This window comes from Euprymna scolopes, chromosome 16, assembly GCF_053919585.1.
Source record: "Euprymna scolopes isolate OS-2025 chromosome 16, ASM5391958v1, whole genome shotgun sequence".
Classification (NCBI taxonomy): domain Eukaryota; kingdom Metazoa; phylum Mollusca; class Cephalopoda; order Sepiida; family Sepiolidae; genus Euprymna; species Euprymna scolopes.
The window spans coordinates 58,340,510-58,367,461 of NC_136497.1; the positions used below are offsets into that span (position 1 = coordinate 58,340,510).

General features: G+C 31.8%; 1 protein-coding gene across 8 annotated transcripts in view; it reads left to right on the forward strand.

The window, feature by feature from the left end:
• LOC145295990 (uncharacterized) overlaps positions 1-26,952 on the forward strand; it is a 171,961-nt gene that overhangs the window by 45,601 nt on the left and 99,408 nt on the right. For 2 of the 8 annotated variants that reach the window (XM_080141952.1, XM_080141955.1), the window contains exon 1: positions 5,267-5,380. The exons of the other annotated variants lie outside the window; for them this stretch is intronic. In XM_080141952.1, coding sequence (XP_079998078.1) covers positions 5,329-5,380 — 52 coding nt within the window. In that variant the 5' untranslated portion in view covers positions 5,267-5,328. Of the gene's footprint in view, positions 1-5,266; positions 5,381-26,952 lie in introns of those variants that run through there. 8 annotated transcript variants of the gene reach the window in all.

The window sequence follows — 26,952 nt, forward strand, 5'->3', positions numbered from 1 at the left end:
GCATCATGAGTAAGTTGCTTGAATCTGTAATAAATTTATCAACCACAAATAGCAAAAGCGAACTACTTAGTGATAAGCAAACTGGATTCCACCCTACAAAATAAACAGCTGCCGTGCTGACAACGGTAACGCATAAGATCAATGAATTTATCGATGGGAGTTTTGTATCTTTGGCTTCAGTAGGTATTGCCATAGAGGTTAACTTCACAAATATGTGAAATATGGAATATTTGGAAACGTCAACTCAATCATCAAATATTTTCTTTCTAAGCCTAACCCTTTTCCTCATCGCTACACGCACGATTAGAAGAACTGCAGAATTTTGATACAAATCAGTCTGACATTGGCTTTGTTCAGACTGCAATTTTGTTCAGTCTTAGAACGCTTATCTTCCAAGGCATTATCTCTCCGAGAAGAGGTTAGTTCGTTGCTAATCGCACAAAGAGTCTCTACTGAGGAATGCCGACGGGGCTGCTCAGACATTTTTGTAGGTCAGAGTATGCTTATTCTAGTGTGTTGGCTAATCAGAACCACACCTGATTTTGTGCCTAACCTTAAGACGGGAATATAAATAATACATGAAGATTAAAAAAAAGTTATAGAATTTTAATTCTTAAAAAAAAAAAAAGAACCGTAAAATTTTATCAAAAATAAACGATGTTTTATTTACAATCCACAGAGATTCGAAAAAGTGGTAAAAAATTCAAATACATAACAAATAAATGTAACCAAAGGCAAAATAAGTTACTCTTCTACCTAGCTGGGTAAGTTTTTAGTGTTTTACTTATGTAAAATGTTTATTCGGTTGAAAAACAAGCAATGTCAACTGTTACACTGCCACAAGAAAAAATGGCTACAATCTATTTGTTATGTGGCTATTTTTTTCTTGTGGTTTCTTAATGTGGAAAATATTCAGCTCCCCAAAAAGTGACACTCTGGATTGGGACAAATATAAAAGATGTTTGAGTCTAGAAGGACTTTTCACCTAAGATAGAAAAGATAAAATATACTATCTGACCCGATACTACATTTTGCTCCTACCCAAAAGGCATAAAGCCGTTTTTAACAGTAACAACACGTTGTTGTATTAACTAAAGAATGCTCACTGTAGATTGTCACTTCCAAGTAACACTCACTCAAACCCTGAATTAAATAATATCATCCTGTCAGTCTAATATGGCAAACTGTCAACACCTATAATCATGCATATTACTGATACAAAGTTTTTTTTTTTTAATACAACTACTTATCGTTAATTCATTATCTTTCGCTCTCTTTTATTTAACAATTCCAGTGTTCTCAACAGAGTCCATACCAAATGCAAAATAGCATTGGAAACCTAGAATCAACAGCTCTTGCATTGTATGAGGAAAACAAAATGAGGATTTTTCTAGGAAATTCAAAGGAATTCAAGTTGAGTTGTACATAAGACATTATCAAATGAAGAATTGCAATGCCTTTCCATATAAAAATAATGAACTTTTACTTACTTGTTAGGACAAGGAAAAGTGAATGGTTTGTAAAACGTGAAACATCACAGTGCATCCTCCTAAGTTTTAGACACCACTGATCAGAAAACAGTCGGATATACTTCAAATATAAAATGCACTTCCAAGATGTAATCTACTGAATGGTTTATAATCAAATATGTGATCTAATGAACGCTTTATAATCCAATATGTGATCTACCGAATGGTTTATAATCCAATATTTTATATACCGAATGATTTACAATCCGAAATGTGATCTACCTAATGATTTATAATCCAATATGTGATCTACCGAATGATTTATAATCCAATATGTCATCTATTAAATGATTTATAATACAAAATGTGATCTACCAAATGATTTGCAATCCAAAATGTGATCTACCGAATGGTTTATAATCTAATGTGTTATATACCAAATGATTTACTATACAAAATGTGATCTATCGAATGATTTATAATCCAATATGTAATCTACCAAATGATTTACAATCCATATGATCTACCGAATGATTTATAATCCAAAATGTGATCCACCGAATGGTTTATAATCCAATATGTTATCTACCAAATGATTTACAATCCAATTTGTTATCTACCGAATGGTTTATTATCCAATATGTAATGTACCAAACGATTTACAATCCAATATGTGATCTACCATATGGTTTATAATCCAAAAATGTGATATACGGAAGGATTTATAATCCAATATATTATATACCGAATGGTTTACAATCCAAAATGTGATCTACTGAATGATTTATAATTTAATATGTTATATACCAAATGATTTATAATCCAATATGTTATATACTAAATAGTTTTTATCCAATATATGATCTACTGAATAGTTTATAATAGAACATATGGTCTACTGGATGGTTTATTATACATTACTTGATGTACCCAATTGGTTTATAATCCAATATGTGAACTATCAAAAGATTTATAATTCAATATGTGATCTATCGAATGATTTATGATCCAGGATGTGATCTACTCGATAAATTTTAATCCAGTATGTGATCTACTGAATTATTTATAATCCAATATGTGATCTACGAAATGATTTATAATCCAATATGTGATCTTTCAAATGATTTATAATAAATTATGTAATTTACCGAATGGTTTATAATCCAATATGTGACTTACCAAAGAGGTTATAATCTAATATGTGATCTACCAAATAGTATATAACTCAATATGTGACCTACTAAATAGTTAATAATCTATTATGTGGTATACTAAATGATTTATAATTCAATTTGTGATCTACTAAATGTGTTAAAATTTAATATATCTACCGAATGATGTATAATCCAAAATGTGATCTACTGAATAGTTTATTATACAATGTGTGATCTACCAAATGCTTCATAATTTTATGTGTGATCTACCGAATGGTTTACAATCTATTATGTAATCTACTGAATGATTTCTAATTTTTGATGGGACATATCAAATGATGTATTATTCAATATGTGGTCCATCAGATGATTTATAATTCCATATGTGATCGATGTAATAATTTATAATCAAATATGTGAGCCAGTATACGTTAAATATGAAGTGCACTTCCCACATGTGATCTGCTAAATGGTTTTGAATCCAATATGTGATCTGGTTACTAATCGAATCCGGTATCTACCAGATTATTTATAATTCAACATGTGGTGTACTGAATGGTTTACAATCCAATATATGGTCTACCAATTGTTTATAATCCAATATGTGATATATAATAAAAATTATGATACAAGATATCGTCTACTGAATAGTTTTTAATCCAAAATGTAATCAATCGAATAGTTTTTAATCTATTATGTAATCTACAGAATGGTTTATAATCCAATATGTGATCTATTATAGTTTTAATCGAGCATCTGATCTACCAAATATTTTAAAATTTAATATATGATAAATCGTATAATTTATAATCCACTATGTGATTTGCCGAGTGATTTTTAATTCAATATGTGATCTATAGAATGGTTTATAATCCAATATGTAATCTATGAAATGATTCAGTAATCCAATATGTGATCTACCAAATGGTTTACAATCCAATATGTGACTAACCAAATAGTTTATAATCAATGTGATCTACCAAGTAGTTTATGATCCAATCTGCGATCTACTCTATTGTTAATAATCCAATATGTGATATTCCAGATGATTAATAATCCAATATTTAATTTAAGGAATGATTTATAATCCAATATGTGATTTGTCAAATAGTTTATAATTTAATATGTGATCTTCTGAATGATTTATAATTCAAGATGTGATCTAGGAACGGTTTATAATGCAATATGTGATCTACCGAATAGTTTACAATACAATATGTGATCTACTAAATGGTTCATAATTTAGTATGGTCTACTGAATGGTTTATAATCCAACATATAATCTACTGAATGGTTTATAATCTAACATATGGTTTACTGAATAGTTTATAATTTAATATATGGTCTATCGAATGGTTTAAAACCTAATACATGGTCTACTGAATGGTTTATAATGTAATATATGGTCTACTGAATAATTTATAATTTAATATATGGTCTACTGAATGGTTTAAAATCTAATATATGGTCTACTGAATGGTTTATAATGTAATATATGGTCTACTGAATGGTTTATAATTTAATATATGGTCTACTGAATGGTTTATAATCTAATATATGGTCTACTGAATGGTTTATAATCTAATATATGGTCTACTGAATGGTTTATAGTCTAATATATGGTCTACTGAATGGTTTATAATCTAATATATGGTCTACTGAATGGTTTATAATGTAATATATTGTCTACTGAATGGTTTATAATCTAATATATGATCTACTGAATGGTTTATAATGTAATATATGGTCTACTAAATGGTTCATAATTTAATGTTATATAGTAGATAATTTTTAATCTAGTATGTGTTCTACCAAATTATTTATAATCCGATATGTTATTTAGTGAATGATTTTTAATTCAATATGTGATGTATGGAATATTTTATAATCCAATATTTGATCTACCGAATTGTTTATAAATCATTTGCGATCTATCGAATGATTTATAATCCAATCTGTTATCTTATAGGTAGTTTTTAATCTCCCAAATTGTCAATAATCCAATATATGATCTATTAAATGATTTATAATTCAAAATGTGAGCTACTACATTGTTTATAATCCAATATGTGATCCTCCGCATGGTTTTAATCCAGTATGTGTCATACCAAATGTTTTATAATCCAATATGTGATCCACCGAATGGTTGAAAATCCAATATGTGATTTTCTAAATGGTTTATATTCTAATATGGCATCTACCAAATGGTTTATAATCCAATATGTGATCAAACGTATTGTTTATAATTCCATATGTGATCTACTCATTAATCTAACTCATAATAGTTAGAGTTAAATAGTACATCACATATTGGAAGAAACCCTACGTCTTATATGTTTACATGACAATATAGTTAGTTTCATTTGGGTTCCCTTATTGGCTTAGAAATTATTTGTTAGATTACACGTTGGAAGAGGACCAACTATTAACCGCTTTCTACTGTTTAATATTTTTTCAAGTTTTTTTTACAAAATTTTCTTTTATACTTTTATTTTTCTTAAATAATGTTATTATTTTCCATTAAATAGTCAAATGTAGGCTACAATTAGAAATGGAAAAAATATTACTAAATATTGGAGAAAATAATCGTGAAGGTCGGCAATTTACGTCAATGTTCGATAATTTCCGTCAGTTGTTGTTTGACACAGCCCAGAGTGTGACTTTCAATTCTCTCGCGTTGTTGACACTTTTCGTTTTGGTTCAAAATGTCAATGTGCGCACTTCTTGCGTTTACACTCTTAACAAAACGGTCTCTCCGTAAGTAGAACAATTATTATTATACTTTTTTTTTACAATTTGAGAAAAAATGTCTTTGTGTGTGTAAAATCCATATTTATTTTAAACAAACAAAACAGACTTATATATGTATATATATGTATATAATGCGTGTGTGTGTGTATATGTATACCCCTCCCACCTCATGGTACCCTCGTCTGTTGCTGTCCATTATTGTCAGTTTGAAAGTCGGCAAAGCGCGTACCTGTTGACTCAATTGTAATCAACTTTATTTCTAGGTTCGTTTAATGATAACCTTCGACTCAACACACTATACTGTCGTTTGCTTTGTTTTGTGTGTGTCGTGTTTTGTTTTGTGCCCATGGAAGAACAAAAATAAAAAAAAATAAAAATCCAGCAACACAGGCTCGGTTGTTGGGAATTTCGGAAATGTACGCGCAAAAAAAAGGACGAAACATTTCCAAATCGTTTTTTTCTTCTTGATATTCTGTTCTTGCCTGGGATGCCATCCTCACAGGCTTTACTTCATCTTTTCATGGAGAACTTCGTTGTTTAGACAAAGTCCCAAATCGACTCGGACATCTAATGGAAGCGGGTGGGAGGGTAATCTACTCTGTTCCTTATGACCTCATTTTCACAAAAGAGATTTTGCTAGGTTCTCTTTACTCTATTGTTGGAAGAGGAAGGGGCACGATCCTGCTCCAATCTCTGATTTTTCCTCGTAAAACATTCACAGGAAGAACTCATCTTATTACAACAACGAAAAAGATTTTTTTTTAAATCCCCGTTCTTTCTTACTTTACCTAGAGTCAGGCGGAATTTCTGAGCTTTCCCTTCTATAGAACACATTAGTACAGGATTGCTTCTTGCAAATTACAACATGTTTTTTCGTATTATTATTCATCGGACTACTGTTCTCATCTTCAGTGTGATTTTCACAACGTTTCGGTCGATATAACCTCCGACCTTCTTCAGGCGTATCTTGTCGAACTCGGGAATTTGGACAGAATTTCTATATTGATTGAAACGTTGTGAAAATCACACTCAAGATGAGAACAGTAGTCCAATACAAATAACCAATCCTCATCTCAAAAATTCAAAAACGTTGCAACATGGTTGTCTTCAAGTCCAACAGCTTGTTGTCACGAATCGTCTCTACAAATATTCGAACAGTCCATTCTATCAATCTTTCTCAAGTCTCTCATAAGGTTCTTTATCTCTTAACTGACATCATTCTATCTCATTAGCTGTTATCCTCGAGTGGCTTTTGACCTTGATAATTTATGCCCCATCTTGTGAAAAAAAAGAAAGAAAGAAAAGGAAGCATTGGCCTTATTGCACATTATTTGGAACGCCCTAACTAGGGAATTCCGATGGATTCAAACATATTATTTATTCGAAGGTAAACAGTTACATTTGGTGACTACAAACAGCCATCTGTTTCAGTCAATGAGACTTCATCAGGCGACCCTGAACCATCTAACACTAAAGAAAAAAGAAAAAAGTCTTTGACTTGTTTGTAGGGACGATTCGTGGCAAGAGTTTGTTTCTTTATTCTTTAGCGTCAGATGGTTCAAGGTCGCCTGATCACGTCTCATTGACTAAAACAGATGACTGTTTTTAGCGACCAAATGTAACTGTTTACCTTCTAATAAATAAATAAATAAATAAATAAAATTTTGCTCTTGTTATCGAGCACTATCTAACAAACTCGTTGAGTTTATTAATTCCTACTTTTGAATATCTCAAGCGTGGATTATATATATATATATATATATATATATATATATATATATATATATATATATATTTAGAGAGAGATGTAGAAAGATGCAGTAATATATATATATATATATATATATATATATATATATATATATATATATATATACATATATTAGATGACAATTCATTCTTGGAGGAGGAGATTCCGTTAACGTTTGAGGAGGGGGATATACAGTTAACACTTTGGAAAGGTGTTTCATACAAAATTCTTTTACAAATACAATAGACAAAATCACATTACCTTTCGGTTGATGAAATAACAAGGAAGACAAAGGTTTACAAAATACATGATGACATTTATTCTCCCAGCTGGATGATTGATGATCAGGAATTCACATGCTTTTCAGAGTTACATTTTCTTGTTTCCCTTTCTGGTTGCTTCCAAAGGAGTTTCAGCTAACTCTCCTCTCTGACTGACTCCCGAACTCGACTCTGAGACTGAACTGACTCCCTGAATATGTTCTAAATTATCTTTCTTTGTGACGTCAGAGACGTGCTCAGACATGTGAGAGTCCTCACGTGAATTGTACATATTACACATGTCTCCACATGCCTCTTCAACACAAAGAAAATTTTTAAATCGAAGTGTTCATTCTCCTAACTCTGACATAATTCATATATTTAGTTATTTATCAACACAGTGAACAATTGCTCTACATTCCTAGGATTGCACTTTTAACTTTAAATTGCTGGGTTCAATTCTAGCCTTTTCCTTTAATAAATATTATCTTTACTCCTATCTTCGTCTTTCTATAATTACTGGAGTCTGTCTCCTTCCAGAGGTTGAAGGCCTAATTCTCAGTGCGGGCGGCACTCAAAATATAATTGTGAATTACTTAGGACTTCCACCTAGTCATCGCTGACAGAATGAGAGCATGCTATACCTTCATGGATTAAATAGAGGGCTCCGATTGAACTTCTGTGTAGATTGTCGAGTTTGATAAGATGCACCTGAAGAAGGTCGGAGATTACATTGACCGAAATGTTGTGAAAATACCATGGAAGATGAGAACAGTAGTCAAAAAAATCAAAAAATCCAAATAATATAACTAATTTTGAAGCTGAATTACTTTTTAAATAATTTATGTCGGTAATAGTAGCATTAACCGGGTTAGGGTTACAAATTGTTCTCTAAAACTCATAAAATAAAAAAAAGAAAAGAAAAAAAAAAGCACACCCGATTTGGAACGGGAGTTATTCTATAATATTACCAGCTATTCTATGCGGTTTCAGAAAAGCAAACAGAAAGAAAAACGTTTGTTAGCAATTTTGTCATGAACAAATCTGTTCTAGTATGCCGTTTTTTTTTTGTTTTTTTTTTATGTGTCAACTATTTCTCATGTGTTTGTTTCATGTCAATGTTTGTGCAATTGTGTTGAATGAATGATCACTGACACAACAGATAAACATTGTTTTCTACAAACAGACAAAAGAAAGGAAATACAAATTAAATTATTTTCATTTCATTGTTCAGCAAATAACACTAATTTAAAAGAAATGTTCCCCTCTAGAACAGAGGCCCCTTCAGATAAATACTGTTTATCTTAGTTTTTGAACAGAAGCGAAAGGTATATCTCGACTTGAGGTTTCCCGTGAAGTACCTTTTTATTGTTGTTGTTGTAATAATAATAATAATAATAATAATAATAATAATAATGATAATAATAATAATAATAATAATAATAATAATAATAATAATAATAATTAACGGGACATGTGGGAATTCCACAGCAGCATCTTTCATATGCAATATGTTGTTGCTAGGCATTCTGTGGGCGCTCAGCATGACTGAAGACACCATCGGATTTTTCTAGCCCAGTTGTTAAAACTGCATCGCCCCTTACTATAATAAAAACTTTGATATATTTCCATGGCTGATTTTTTCATTACAAACACACCGATCAATTAACTCACATTTCATGATTTTTCATAATTCTTTGATATGTTACTAATTTTGACAATCATTTTCCATAATTTTTACCCATAATATCGCCCCCTTACTACTAAAATAATAAGTTTGATATATTGTCTGGGCTGATTATTTCATTACAAGCGCACCAATCAATTAACTCACATTTCATCATTTTTCATAATTCTTGGTATGTTACTGATTTCGACAACCGTTTCAATAATTAAAGCCAACATTATTGCCCCCCATCTTACTAAAAAATAACTTCGATATATTATCTGGGATTATTATTTCATTACAAACAAATTAATCCATTAACTCGTATTTCATCATTTTTCACAATTCTTGGATATGTTACTAATTTCACAATAATTTTTCATAATTTTGACCTACATTATCGCCCTCCATTAATAAAATAATAATATTGATATATTGTCTGGGCTAATTATTTCATTACAAACACACTAATCCAATAAGATACATTTCACCATTTTTCATAATTCTTGGACATGTGACTAATGTCGACAAAATTATTTTATAATTAAAATCCACATTATCGCATCCCCTTACGAAAAAAATAATCTGGATATGTTATCTGGGCTTATTATTTTATTATAAATACACTAATCAATTTAGACGTATTTTATTATTTTTTTTATAATTCTTGGATATGTTACTGATTTCGGCAATCATTTTTTATAATTTTGACTCGCATTATCGCCATCCCTTATTAAAATAATAATATTGATATATTGTCTGGGGTGATTATTTCATTACAAACACACCAATCAATTAACAAGTCATTATTTTTTATAATTCTTGGATATGTTACTAATTATGACAATAATTTATTATACTCAAAATCTACATTATCGCCTCCTCTTACTAAAATAATTTTTTTTATATATTATCTGGGCTTATTATTTCATTACAAACGCACTAATCAATTAAAATGCATTTTATCATTTTACATAAGTCTTAGATATGTTACTAATTTCGACAATCATTTTCAACAATTTTAACCCACATTATTTCCCATTATTTATATTAAAAACCTTGATACATGGTCTGGGCCGATTATTTGATTACAAACACACCAATCAATTATCTCACATTTCATCATATTTCATAATTCTTGGATATGTTACTAATTACGACAATCATTTTTCATAATTCAAACCTACATTATCGCCACCCCATTACTAAAATAATTACTTTTATATAGTATCAGGGCTAATTTTTTTCATTACAAACACACCAATTAATTAACTCACGTTTCATCATTTTTCAGAATTCTTGGATATGTTGCTAATTTTGACAATAAATTTGCATAATTTTTAACCATCTTATCGCCGCCCCCTTACTAAATTAATAACTTTGATCTATTGTCTGGGCTGATTATTTCATTACAAACGCACCCATCAAACTCGCATTTAATCATTTTTCACACTTCTTGGATATGTTACTGATTTCGACAATTGTTTTTAATAATTTAAACCCACATTATCGCCTCTCACCCTTACTAATACTTTGATATGTCTGGGCTTATTATTTCATTACGAACACACCCATCAATTATCTAACATTTCATCATTTTTTACAATTCTTGGACATGTTACTAATTTCGACTAACATTTTTTTAAATTTTGACCCACATTTTGGCCATCCCTTACTTTAATAATAACTGTGATATATTGTCTGGGCTTATTATTCTGCTAGTATATATTTGCACTTATCTCACTTATCTTATTGCAAACGCAGTTATCAATTAACTCACATTTAATCAGGTTTCATAATTCTTGAATATGTTACTAATTACGACAATCCTTCCTCATGATTAAACCCCATATTATCGCCCCCCCGCTTACTAAAGTAATAACTTTGATTTATTGTCTGGGCTTATTATTTCATTACAAACACACCATTCAATTAACTTACATTTCATCATTTTTCATAATTCTTGGATATGTTACTAATTTCGAAAGTTATTTTTCATAATTTTAAACAACATTATCGCACTCTCTTTACCAAAATAATTACTTTGATATATTGCCTTGGCTGATAATTTCATTATAAACACATCAATCAATTATCTCACATTCCATCATTTTTCATAATTCAATTTAACAGAAGATATGACGTCATCACCGGAAGTAAACACATAAAGCTATCACCCCCTCCCATTCGAAAAGAAGGAGATTATGCCTGAGATCTCATTAAGCAGTCACTAAATCCATTAACTCACATTTAGTATAATCTATATATTAATACAATAGCGTGTTTGTTTTTAAATCTCAACCAATGAAATTTGCCAGAAAGCGTGACACACAAAAGAACACACACGCTATCGTATTAATATAATAATAATAATAATAATAATAATAATAATAATAATAATAATAATAATAATAATTGTGCTTGTGCGGTGTACGCACCTTGCTATATTTTAGATAGGATTTTCAAGTTAAATTTCATGGTATCTTTTTTTTATCAACTTGTTAGGTGAAGGTGCAGAATAGTTAGAAAGCCTCTCTCTATTAAGAATGGCTTTCTAAATAATGTTATTGTTTCAGCACGGTAAGTACACGGCACAAATACCAAACAATATTTATAAGATAAACACAAGAAAATATGTTAACAAAAATTTAATGTACTCTTTATTTTTAGTTCATATGAAAACTTTAAAACTGATTAGTTAATGAATTTTGGAGATGAATTTCTGTTCGTATGAATAAACTGTTCGAGAGAATAAAGAATTTAAACAATAAAGTGAATGCGTTCGAGAGAATAGAAAATTTCCTATTTTATTTCCCATTTCAGTCATGTAAATTATTTACAGATAAAATTTTATAAAACAAACAAACAAACAACAAAAACTTTTAAGTTTTAAATATATTTCAAAGAAATTAATTACGCCCGGTGCTAAAATATTGAATTAGTTTTAAAAAAAAGAAAACTGTTGTGAAAAATGCTTCTAACTTTAAAATATTTGGAAATACCCAATGAAAAGTTTTATTTATTATTAAAAGAATGGTCTGAAAAATATTCTCATAAAAATTGTTTTGCAGTTTAAAAAAATAAATAAAATGAAATATTCGACTTCCTTCGATAGATATAAAAATTCAAAAACAACCCACTTACTGTTATATTTTGTTAGATTAAAATTATCCCAATGTGCAATTATTATAATAATTGCCGTTATATAATTATCCAAATGGAGAATTGTTTTTTTCTCTTTAGGAGAATAAAAAACATGCATAATCTAAGGCAACGAAAAATATTTTTTATAGCCGTGTGGTTGAACACCGGAAACTTTCTATACCTACATGTTAATCAGGAAATGACGTCATGCTGTCATGTTCACTGGCCTACTCTCTCGGTAGCCGTGACATTATTCTTGTCAGCGAGAATTTAAAATGTTATATTTATTCGCAGCAGACCTGAATACACCTGTAAACAGTTGAATAGCAAAAAAATCAACTTCTAAAAGGTAAATCTTTGGGTGATCCCCCAGCAAAACTACTATCGATTAAATATACCAAAAATAAAAGAATGCAAGAAAAATGAATTGACACTAGTATTAGTATTATTAGTCCCTAAAAATTTATTTTCATTTACCTAGTCATGTGTGATGTATTTGCGTTAAAAATTAAAAAAAAAAAACATTAATAAATAAAAAAATAAAAGAAAAAAGCATGTGAAGATACCATTCGGATTGGCCTTTCAGGTCCGATTATAAACCTTATGGCTCTATTTTTTCACAAACTATCTTTCATTTTAAATCTACTATGTCGCCAACAGTTATGTTTTCACGAATTTGGTATGTACATTTAAATGTTGAGGAGAAATTAATTTGGAATTGGCATTTTATAGCTGAACATGTCAGTTTATATTTCTATTTATATAAAATTAGGCACATGCAAATGTTTATATATTTGTATGTGTAAGATTCACTCATCAAATAATTAGGGAATTTATAAAGATTGCGGTCTTGAAAGAACTCGAAAAACCTGTTTAAGCATTAAAAGTAATTTGTATGTTGTTGTTTTCGTTATATGAGGAATCATCATCTTCTATAATATAAATTTCACCTGTCTGTTTGAATGTATGTATGTATGTATGTATGTATATATGTATGCTTAAAACTTTCGACAGAGGCAACGGATTTTCACGAGGTCGGTATCATTTTGAAGCTCGATCCTTCGGACGACAAATATCGAAAAATTGGCCAAAAACATTAATTCCTTCACCCACAACTGGGCACCTTTCTACGAGGAGGGGTCACTTTTTTCGCCGATATTTTCGAAAGACATCCCCTCTTTTAGATTGTCTAGCCTTAATTTTAGCCTATGTCACATCCGGTTTGGCAATGGGCGCAACAGCAAATGCGTCAAGTTTTTTTTTTCACATTCTTTTCCTCCTTCGCAGTACGGGTTCAAGCCTGCCTGCTTACTACTTTTTTTTTTTTTGCTCAGCACACACCTCCAAACATCTGGGTAATGCCGGGCATCCAGGCTAGTTTCCAATAAAAATCAAATTGGTACGTATTATATGCATTTAAAATTGAGGAAAGCACACTTGAAAAGTATCAACCTGATGTGAAGAAGCCAAAGCAAAACAAAATGGGCACCAAATTTAATCTGATGTCGTGTTTATCTAAAAAGGATTCCTCATTTAATAATATTAATAACTAGCGGGACCTGTGGGAATTCCACAGGCGACTCATTCATATATAATATGCTGATGTTGGCATTCTGTGGATGTTCAGCATAAATGAAGACGCTCTGATATTATTGTAGCTCTTTTGTTAAAACTGCAAAAGTATTTATCTAAGCTAGCAGCGATGCCCAGCTAGCCCGGTCATAAAGCACACTTAAATATGATGTTTTAATGCTTACAGATTTCGTATATATTATTATAGAGTTAACGTTCTATCGATTCTTATATATTATAAAGTTGCGGTTTAAAAAATAAAAAAAATATATCCATATGACTTGGGTGCATCAGCTTGAATTGAAACCGAAACCAAAACTTATGAAAAAAAAAAAAAATTATATATATATATATATATATATATATATATATATATATATATATATATATATATATATATATATATATATAACTTGAGTTTCTTCAGCTATAATCGAAACCGAAACCAAAACTTATGAAGAATTCTTGGTAAGAAAAAAATAAATGGCTTATGTGCCATCAGCAATAATCGAAACTTAAACCAAAATTTATGAAGAATTGTTGGTAAAATTAATTATTACAAGAAATGGAAGTCCATAACAATTAAATGACAGTCACTCGGATGCAAGCGTGACACAAAATAAATAACACACACGCTATCCTATTAATATATAGATAATATGCAGAGTGGGACGATAAAATTGTCGCCATAAAAAAAAAAGACATGTTTCTATGTCCATTTCATAAAAACCGGTTTTCTTTTTTTTCTTTTTTTTGCAGACCATTTACTAGTTGGCCAGTTGTGTACACATCTTAAGAGTGATAAAAGCCCTCTATCATGTCTGAAAGTGACACAATGTTCAATGAGTGAGATCAGAGATGCGCCAGTGTACAACTCATGCTCTCTACCAATCCAAGTTATGACAACAGGACCATTGCCATCACCCTCTATATGCATTGCTGGATTGCCACGAATAACAGGGACGTGCCCGGGGTGATGAAAACAGTTTCTAGCCACGGTTATGATCTTTGTTGTAGTTTCAAGTGAGGGCTACATCATGCCACCTCACATCTTTAATCGGCTTGAAAGTCAACACCAAAATGTACCTAGATGTGCTGCAGAACGTGGTAATACACTGGTGCCAACAGGTGGCCCCTGGCGGACCCTGGGTGTGGCAACAGGACTCGGCACTGGCCTACAATTCCAAAGAGATCTAGGCTTGACTTCAGAAAAAGTGCTACGACTTTGTACCCTTCTCTCACTGGCCCCCCCTCCTCCCCAACCTGAACCCACTGGACTACTTCATTTGATCATACATCGAGAACATCACCAACATGACCTCCCACAACACCAACGCCAGCCTAATTGCCACTATCAGCTGAATATTCACCGGGCTCTTGCCAGCACTTGTGAAAAAGGCATGCTCCCAGTTCCGGACCCGTATCGAGGCAGTGATTGAGGTTGAAGGCTGCTACATTGAATAGATGTCAGCTCTACTACATAATCAAGTTACTTGAATTGATTTTTTCAATAAAAGTTTTAAAATAAAACTGTAGTGTAGTTTTCTTTAAAGCGACACTTTTATCGCTCCACCCTGTAAATAAATAAAATTTAACGAAATCAACATAAAACTAACCTTCAAATGGGATCTGAGAGAAAGAGACATTAAAGATGGCAGCCATGGATTTATAAGGTGTAGTCTCGTGGAATCTCACGAGATCTCATCTCCCATTGCACAATATATGCAAATGAAATGGGGTCAGTTTTCTGATAAAATGTCTGTTGGCAAAGGGCAGAGACGTGCTGGAAGTTGAGAGAGAAAGTTGTCAGTGACGAATTCTAGCTGGGCTTTTGCGTATTGTATTTGGTTTATTTTGTTTTGCTGTTTACCAGCCCATTTAACATCACGTGCAAATGCGATGTTTGGTATATGAAATAATCGGTATTTGCTAAATATCGGTTATTACTATGGTGGGATAATAGGATGGCTGAGGATTAAGGCGAGAGAAAGAAAACAAATGCCCGTTATCATGTTTAGTAAATTTATCACCTTTTTATTTTTATTTTAGGATCTTGCATAAGGTTTATTATCATTATGTATTGATTATAATTTTTGTAAGGGGTCAAAGAATTGGCGCAAAAATGGTTTGTTCGGGGGGGGGGTAATTTTACCTTTCCTGGGATAGGTATAGTTATATTAAATGTAACTTGATCAACGTTTATCTCCATGAAGATTTTTCCTATATACTTTACTGATATTAAATTCATACTAAAATATCGTTTTGGGTTTTAATTATGTTTGAAAAAAATCCGTTTTAACTCTTTTAATTTGCCGTAATTTATAATTAACTGAACAACATTTAGCTATGTAATTCTCTCGCTCTTCTCACTATGTGGATTCAACTACTATTTAATATTCTTTAATTAATGTCTTGGTGAGCATTTAGAGAAAAGTGACTCTTTTTTTTCTTTTTTTTTTTTTTGACAGCGGGTTCATACACGTATGCAAATATATATGTGTATTTGTACACACCAAAAAAACACCTGTATAAACTAGATGCCAAAAACAAGTTTCTTTAGTTCTATATTAGAATAATAAAGAATAATATTGTTTCTAAATAATAATAATAATAAAGTTAAAATAGTTTGCTTGAAGCATTGTTTAATGTGTATATAAGAAGAAATTTAAGTTTATAGAAGGCAGAACAATGCAAAGATGTAACAGATAGACTCAAACTAACGCAACTTAAGATATAATAGTGGAACCAGATATGCAGTTTCACTTTTATTGATCCAATTCATTTATATATGTATAACCATACATATATACATGTGTTTTTTAATACAATATTGGAAATTAATTTATTTGTTTCAGATGCATAATTTATTAATATCGAACGGGTTGTTACGCGATATTATTTGCATGTTTAATATTTAGTCTTAATTACTTTTTATTATTAACTAGTATTTATTCGTTTATTTTATTTGTTTTTTTTTTCTGCGGTTGTCTTAGGATCATTGGACATTTTCATTTTCTTTTTCTTTTATATTTTTTACTATAATTATCGGGCATGTTTTGGTATTTAATATTATTTATAGTTTTTAATTAATATCTAACCTTACCTACTTTGTATTATCAGCTAATCTTTACTCGTTTATTTTATTTTATTTATTTATTTTATTTTCTGTGGTCTGTCTTATTTTTTCTGTGGTTCTTTTTAGGTGTTTTGTCTTTTTTATAATTAAGGGGATGTAACCGTTTATATATTTATATTCATATAGTTTAAGATTAAAAAAAAACTAAAACATAAATTTTGGTTGGTTGTTTTTGTTTTACGGCATATCAACCCTTTTAAGGTTGTTTAATGCCGAATCCAGTGATTTTGAATTTTTTTTAAATAGAATATATTTGAATTTTTCGCGTCAGTTTCTATTTAACCCATAGCTGGGACCCTAACAGGTACTACCACTCCGGGTCAGAGTGGACCTGGGAGCAATGGCAATTAAGAGGTGGCTCTACACTTCCCAAAGCCTGCAAGCTGGGGCCTCGCCATCGGATATAGTTTAAGGTCATATCCAGGACCTCCAAAACACATAAACAAATAACGGGACTACCTATGGGATCAAGCCTTTCGGGACTATTCGCCATCGCATTCATGGACAAATTACGGAACTGTGCTCTTCCAAAATATTAATTTTAATTCCTATCAATTTCGTTGATTCGATACGATATCCGACTGGGATTTTATTTCATCAAGCTGAGCATCCCCCCCTCCTCCACGAGTGAATAAGTCTGGAAAGAGCTCAATTTACTTAAATTTTAAAAGAATTAAAGGAGTGGTTTTTGAGAAAAATGCGAACGGACGAACGATTAGGGGGTAATTTTACTCATATAATGCCCTGGTGGGAGGGGGGGTAACCAGAGTTATCCAAAAAAATCCGTTCTGGCAAAAACTTACTTTTTTTTTTTTTTTTACATAGGCATCACCACATTATCAAGGCCAAGAGGTCACTCAAGGATAAGGGTTAAAGAGTGTACAGTAGAAATTGGACAATATAATAATCATTAGTAATGAAAATTTGGTAAATTTGATAACTTAAGTGGAACGGCTCATGAAGAACTTGTTTACGTTAGACTTGAAGACAACCAAATTGTAGTCAGCTGGAAAGCAGGGAAACGGAAGACAATTCCACAGGCGTGCAGTTCTAAGAAAGAAGCTTTGTTCATGGAACCTACGTTTAGGTTTAGGCACAGATAAAGAGTGGGGGAATTATTGATAGTGTTTACAGCTAGACGAGTGTTTCTTGTGAAAGTTTGGCGAGGGGGGACCATAGATTGAAGCTCAGTCGAACACTTTCCATGAAAATAACGATACATCAGAGACAAACTCGCAACATCTCTTCTGTGGGATAGAGGTTGCAGCGAAGAGAAAAGGACATTTCCTACGAGGCTACGAAGTCTATTTTGAACTCTATCAAGGCAGGACAAGTCCTTTCTAGCAGCTCCTGCCCAGATGTGGCAACAGTATTCCATCCTTGGACATACCTGGCTCTTATATAGATAGAGAATAGCATCAGCAGTGAGATATCTACCGGATCGATAGAAAGATCCCACCATTTTTCCAGCGGCCTTGGCAACAGATTTGATGTACGTGTTCCATTTAAGATCAGGAGTAATGGTCAAGCCAAGAAGCTTGTCAAAACTTGAGGTCTCCTGAAGACGAGAGCCATTCATTTCAATTGATGCCAGATGTGGATCAGAATGTTGATGATGTAAAGAGAGAAGCTTGGTTTTAGATGCATTAAAAGTAACCAGCCACTCCTTCCCCCATTGTACTACGTGCTCAAGATCAGAGGAGAGAGAATTGGAGAGAACTTGGTCGTTTACTGTCTTAGATGTGCTACCATAAATGGTAGTGTCGTCAGCATAAATGTCTACAAATGATGTAAGGATGGAAGATCATTAATGTAGATCAGGAAAAGAGTTGGGCCCAGGATGGACCCCTGAGGGACACCGGCATTAATACTATGAGCTTCTGATTTTTGCCCCTCAACTACTACTCTTATGAACCTATCAGAAAGAAATGATTTAATAATTGAGAAGACGTTTCCAGCAATACCATAGCTAGAGATCTTATGAAGTAAACCTTTATGCCATACCCTATCAAAGGCCTTAGATATGTCAAGAGCAATTGCCCTAGAAAGGTTGCCTCCGTCGAGAGATTTGCTAATCCTATGAGATATAACTGTAAGCACATCTGCTGTAGATCTAGCAGAATGGAAACCATATTGAGTGTCACTAAGAAGGTTATTTTTGTTGAGATGGTTGATTACTTCTGTATTTAACACAGATTCCAGCAACTTACTCATGACGCACAGGAGACTTATTGGCCTGTGCTGAGAGGGGGATGAGCGATCACCTGAATTCTTAAATACAGGGCATACTGATGAGATTTTCCAGGGAGATGGGAAACTATTCTCCTTAAGACAACGTTTAAACAGTTTTGTAAGTATGGGCGCTAGTTCAGGTTGAAGTTTTTTGAGTACTATAATTGGAATACCGTCAGGGCCAGTTGCTTTACTGGAATCAAGGTTTTTGATTAGCTTGGCAACATCACGTACAGATATATGTATATCACATAGCGTGTTTTCTGATACAGGAGGAAATATTGGGGGTTGGCGGCCTTGATCGCGAAGGGTAGAATTAGCTGCAAAGTTCTTGACAAAGAGTTTGGCTTTGTCTGATGCTGACGAGATTACCTCAGGTCCATTGATAATAGTTGGGATGGAGCACACGCTTCTGTTCAGGATTCTGTTTGCTATTTGCCAAAACTGGTGGGAACCAAGCCGCTGTTCAGCTACTTTGGACTTAACAGATTGAGCATACAACTCTCTTGCATTCTTTATTTCTTTCTTACAATGGTTGCTGGCAGTCCTGAAAGCGGCTTTAGTTTCCATACATCTATTACGTTGGAAACAGTGGAAAAAGTGATTTCTGTGCGCAATGGCAGCAGCACATTCTGGAGAGAACCATATACTTTCACTATAACTAATGTATTTGCAAATTAAAAAAAATCCAAGGTGTGGTTATTGAGAAAAGTGTAAACAAACGAACAGATGAACAATTCTGGCGCAATTTTACCACTATAATGTCTCCTAGGAGGAGCGGCAACCAGTGTTATTCCGAAAAATCCGCTCTGGCAAAAATTTACTTTCACCAAGACATATGTTTGTGTAAAATTTTAAAAAACACCCAAGGCGTGGTTATTTGAAAAATGCAAACAAATGAACGGGCGAACAGAAGTGAATTACTAGGTCTAATCCCTTTTTTGTTGAAAGACTAATAACATTATATTAAATACGAAAAGTATAACTTGTAGAGATGTGCTGGCCTCTATTCTGTTAGTGAGAGAATGTGCATAGGAACTTGTGTTTACGTGCGTTTGGTGAGCAGCCTGTATATGTTGTCATTGGGTGTACTGCGAATATCTTTTGTCATGTGTGTGTCTAATGCATTTCGGTCCTAAAGGACCTAGACTATTGTGATGAACGTACGTGTGTTGTATTTGACAGGGGGGGGGGCGGAAAAAGAGAAAAAAAAACGATGTATTTGGGTTTTTATATTACATGCAGAAATTCAGATTGAATATTCTTGAATTGGTGATTGGTGGAAGGAAACTGTTCATTTTGACTGTTGTTTAATCGAGAGTTATGTAAAATAAAACCTTTGCTGCCGCTGCTACTTCTAACAAACTCACTCCGAAATATATATAAAGTTTGACTTTCTTTTAAACAGTATAGAAGCTATTTTCCCTTTTTTTATTATATTAGATTTTATTTACACAATCCAATATTCTTTTTTTTTATTTCTAAACTTCATTTTTACATTAAAAAAACGCAAGGGAATTAACACATGTATTTCACTTTACACAATTACTGCCCTTTTTGTACCCCCAACAAAAAATTGGGAAAATGATTAAAACAGTGTCAACCGAAAACCAACAACAAATTGCATATACGTTACTTCGTTTTTGTTTTAATCTGTAAGAATAGAGATGCGGATTCACTAACTTTAAAGCGTATTAAATGTTTTGCGTGTCAGACGGTCATTTTTCAGAGAGATAAGAACTTGTGTTAATAATTGTAAATGTGTATAGTTGGTAGGAGTTTGCATACATGAGCAACTAATTTGCATGTACAGACACCAATTTACTTTAAACAGATGGATTAAACACAGACGAAGAGTTTGATTCTTGACAGCCGAAAGAAAATGGCGACAATTTTATTAGTGTTACCGTGCAGGAGTTCTTTCTGAAGTTTAGACCATCATTGTAATCGTATTACGACTACGGAAGATTTCAACCGTTTTTGTTTCTTGAATACTCAAACACTGATTCTCTTGTCGCGGACAGTACTAGATGGTTCCACTAGGCATTCACGAATTTAAAAGTTATAAAAATAAATTCGAAATTATTTATGCGAATTTTATTTCAAGATTTGTGTAAGATGTCCCATTATTGTTGCAAAATATCCCTTCATTCAATTATCTTGTCAAATAATGTAAATATTTTCTTACATGAAATTATTTACGAGAAAAGACTGTGTGCGTGTTACAGATAGAGAGAGAAGGTTTTGGAAGGAGTCAAATTTTAATACATTTTTAAATTTAATTCAATACTTTTGTTATTTCAATACTTTTTTAAAATTTAATTCAATACTTTTTTAAATTTCATTCAATACTTTTGTTTATTTCAATACTTTTTTAAAATTTCATTAAGTACTTTTTTAAAATTTCATTAAGTACTTTTTTAAAATTTCATTCAATACTTTTGTTTATTTTTAATACTTTTTATTTCAGTCGATACTTCTGTTTATTTCAATACTTTTTTCATTAAATACTTTTGTTTATTTCAATACTTCTTTTTTATTTCATTCAATACTTTTTTATTTCATTCAATACTTTTTTATTTCATTCAACACTTTATTTCATTCAATACTTTTTTCATTCAATGCTTTTTTCATTCAATACTTTTTTATTTCATTCAATACTTTTTTTTATTTCATTCAATACTCCACTATTTTGATATAAACTATTTTACTTGTTTTAAAATACATACACAATAATACAGACTTTGTTAATATAGCTAATTCAATAAACTTTGTCATGGTGCAAGATACAACAAAGTTTACCTGTTAATCAAAATATTGTTGGTACAAATCAAACTGAATATGATTGTTTATCATCCTCAAATAAAACTAAACAATTACAAAATTTATACATTGTTTATTGAATTAAACCAAACTTTTCACATTTCTGTTGGAAGCAGCAACAAATGTTATTTTTACACGTTGACTCTTAATTGGAATAAACTGTAGCTGAACAAAAAAAAATGGTTTAACATGACACACAGCAGTGTTCACAGTACGCAGGTCTCGACTCTCACGCATATATGCAGACCACCAACCACGATAGCATGACAATCTGCATATCTCTTCTTTGTACTGGACAGATTTCGGGTTCAAATGACGGCGGTTCTTGTTAACATCCCATTACAATCAACGAAGTGTTGTTCACCTATTTATCGCTCGCACAAAACACAAACGTGTGGCCACTTGCTTCTTTGATGATCATCACATAAACTGTTTCTTAAACTAATAACAGCACAGAAAATATTCACCACAGAAAATTCGTGCATACTATAAAAACCAAACACAGTATTTTTCTCCATCACTTTCCGGTATTTTTTCCACAGACACCACATATGTACACATCGTCATACAATATAGGCATTTGGGGGCTGAAAGATCCTTGAAAAGTTGCACAAACATAATGAGAGACTTTCACTAACTACTAAACATAGCAACAGCTTATACACACTGCTGACTAAACTTATCAACATAGTTCATACATAGGCTCACTCAGTAGCAAAACAAGCACACTAATATACATGACATTTACAAACTACACACACCAGCAGAAATAAACATGCATACTTAATTATCTAATAAAACAACTCTTCTTTCATCCAGAACATTCTTGGATTCTTTGAACTTTCACTAATTGCCAATACTTTATTTTGTGAAACATCTCTACAAATTAGCAATAAAATTAATTATTTTGGTACTTATGCAGTGAACGACTCGTTTTTCTGTGAATGTTGCTCGAGCCAATGCAGCAGAGATAATTAATAAATTGGAAGAAATTATTTGTTTTAATCGTGCAAAATTTGAAATCCTTGAAATAAATCATTTAAGTAAAGTTGTCACAACGAATCTAGCAGGTTTGTGGATTATACTACAGTTGCCGGAAAAACTTCTTTCATTTTGCGAGGAATGGAAATTAATAAGGAGTACACATGGTCTCACGACATTGCAACTGTTCAAAATTTATAGTTATGTCATTGGTTCAGAATGTGCTGTGTCAGATTAGAAAATTTCCTATAAGACATTTGCAAAGAGTACTTCCTTAGGAATCCTTAGCATATAATGAAAAAGTAAAAAATAGCCTCCTCACCTTAAAAAAATAATTGACAAAACAAAAAAAAATTTCATACCCGCTTAAAAGAACTTATTAAAACAGTAACATTTCTTACAAAAATCCTCAAAATACCCCCCACCAAAAAACTCTCGGTACATTACAAGAATTTAATCGAAATGAACAAAACACCTATAGTCGAATGAAAGATACTTAAGAAGCTGAAAGCCTGTTGTTCATTAAAGTTACTCTGTTATTTATGTTTAACAGAGAAACTTGAAATTATTAGATTTAAGGATCACGGAAAATTATTGAATGTTAAAGTAGAATCGGCTATAGGCTGCAAGACTCTTTAGATGATATGCATTAAATAAGCTGTAAAAAAACAAACAACCATTCCCTTTATTTGAATGGTATTACAATCTCTAAATCCCCCTCCTCATAAGGATATCTTAATTAACAAATTTATTAATAAACCAATTAGAAAGTTGAAAATATATGAAGTGGTTCCAGTACACCTCAAAGTACTAAGATTAACTATACTAATCTAGAAACTTTGAAGAATAGACTAAACAATTTAGTTAACGTAAATGATGGGGCCACCATCTAGTTGTCCTATAACATTTCAAGCTGTACTGATTGATACTAAAATAAACTGATGAGAACACAGTATACCATTAACTGGAAAAATGTGAGTGCACTTTGCATACTTACAAAGAGAATACTCGAAAACGATTAACTAAAATAATCTATATATCTAACATGTTTATAAATAGAATGTTGATATATACCTGCAACAATTATTATCATTAAACAGCATTGTATAATGGAGCCAAGCATGTAATTGATTTCGAGCAATAGCTAAGTACTTTAATTCGATATGAACGCATCTATACTATTATGTATTTGTTTGCATGTGTGCAGTCAGTAAATTTTATCTTTATAAGGAAATATATAAATTTATAAAATATATACTCTAGTATTGAGGAAGGGATGCATAAGATAGAAGCAATTAAATAAAAACGACTTATTCATAAATCTATAGATTCCTAGAATAAATTACGAACCTTTTTAAACCCAAATTCGGCTCAAATGAAAGAATAGCAACCATTGAAATAAAAGTTATGTAGATATAATATCCAATATGTGCATACGCTTAAATGTTTACATCTGTGTTTTAAGTTTTAATTAATATATACACGTTAATATAAAGAATGCAACGCCCATGACACCATCTATTACCATGTTATAAAAGAATAAATTAAGTTTATCGATATAAATAAATAAATAAATAAATAAATAATGTGTCCATTTGAATGTATTAACACATGAAATGGACAGAAAGTCTACAATAAAGAAATGAGAATAAAAAAGACGCCCCTGAAACCACTTTAGATCAAAGTATAAACACTTATGTCCAATAACTAAAGTATAACCCCTCCCACTCGCAGAAATACTTTGACCAGACTGGAATGTATTTCCTCTTCTCCCTTCCCACTTTCACTCACTATACCTTGCTTTGCCGTATCTTTACCCTCTAACCCCACTTATCCGTCCTCATGAACTAAACAGCCCCACTTTTCCAGGGTTTAAATCACACCCAGATATCTTTTTTATATACAAAATAAATGACTCTTGATTTTGGCTTCAATGTCGCTTTTTTTGTTTTTTTTGTTTTTTGTTTCGGTCTGATGAGATAGGTCCCTCTGAACTGAGATTCTACTGAAACATATATGCATATATGTAACCAATAATGTTTACATAATAAACATACTATATATATATATATATATATATATATATATATATATATATATATAGTATTATATAAAGAGCAGTAGTCTCTATGTGTGTACACGTTTATGTCCAGCTGAAAGTTAAAAAAAACCCAAAAAAACTACAAAACAAATAGGCAAAACTTGGTATATTTTTGATCGGCATTGCACTGGGTGAATAATATCTCAAATGTAAAAATATGATTGCTTCTTTGGAGATCAACTGGGACAACAGGGAAAGAATAGTTTTTCTTTCCCTGTTGTCCCAGTTGATCATGGTAATAGATGGTGTCATGGGCGTTGCATTCTTTATATTAACGTGTATATATTAATTAAAACTTAACAGGGAAAGAATAGTTTTTCGGACATTTTATGTACTAATTTATAAAGAAAATGACTCATTTCTAGAGGAATCTGTTATATAAAGGAGAGTTGTCTGTGTATGTGTGTGAGGGGAATGGGCTGGGCAGAGGAAAAAGAGGGAGGGGAAGCGAGGAAGGGTGGAAAAAATAAAGATAGAGAGACGGATAGAGTGGTAGGGAGATAGAAGTTTTAATAGAAACATGTTACACTTTTGCCTCTGGCAACGCCAGGTAGCTCTGCTAGTTTATAAAAAAAAGATCGTTAATACGTCAGATGACAGAGGAGTTACTTCCCTTTGATGGATACAGGCAGTGGAGATTACTGAAAGGAAATATACTTATTGATTAGAGTGTGTAGACCAGTAAATGTGGAGGCAATAGTATTTATTAACATTTGCAATAATTTCTACTGCTTCCACAGACATTTACTGGTCCATTTCATTCACACTCTAATCAATAAGCATATCTCATTTCAATCGTCTCCATTTCCTGTATTCAACCAAGGGAAGTAACTCCTCTGTCATCGGACATATTAATATACATTATTTAATAAATTAGGAAAAGGTAACCTGAATTAGTTTTTTTTAAAATAATGAATTCTTAATAGACTATGTAAGTTTGATAGCACATAAAAATACAAAGCACATAAATCCGTATCATGCATATATTGAAATGAAAGTTCAAGTGAAAACAGATGTTCTTTATATGCACAGAAAACAGAGAAACTAGTTTAAAATGTCAGAAAATTTAATGTCAGAAAAAAAGAGATAAAATCGATTGGTATTATAGTTCAAATACATTCAACGTAAATGAAATGTGGGAAGACTTAAATAGAACTAGTTGACCCGACTCAGCGCTGTCTGAGAGTAAATTATCGCAGTCAGTGAAAACCGGTTGAACTCTTTTGCATATAAAAGTGAAGAATTAAAGATGCTTGCATAGGAAACGGGTCCATTTTATCCCGAATGTTTTCGATTGCGATTTACATAACAAACCGGAAATGTTTAAAGCAGTTTTCGATTTGGAAGCAATGAAAAAAATGTAAGAAAGCAGACGACACAAAAGCATACAATTGCAAAACTAAAATAAGTTTAACCGCGATGACAGCAGCTGTTCGATGGGACTTATAATCTGAATAAAAGTGAAATATAGAGACAAGTAAATAAAACGATAACATTTCTGATATTATTGTAACATCTTTTAAATGAGAAATCTATTAGTTAATTACTGACTCAAGGTAACTTTTCTATCTTGTAAAAAAAAAAATAATAATAAATGACTGTGTTATCTGTCTATAATATTTCTGATCGCAACTTAACATGTTAATAAAAATATAGAGCTTATAATTTGATATACTATCAGGACGATATAGGAAGGTTATCACTAATTATTAAACAGACTTGAAGTTCAACATACATACATACATCATCATCATCATCATCATCATCATCATCATCATCATCATCATCATCATCATCGTCGGTGCTACCAGATTAGGCTGTCTGAAGATGCTGGCTTTCTGACGTTCCCTTCCTTTGTAAAACTCATTTTGTCAAGTGGAAAATAAAAAAAAAATTTCCTCTACAAATCAACC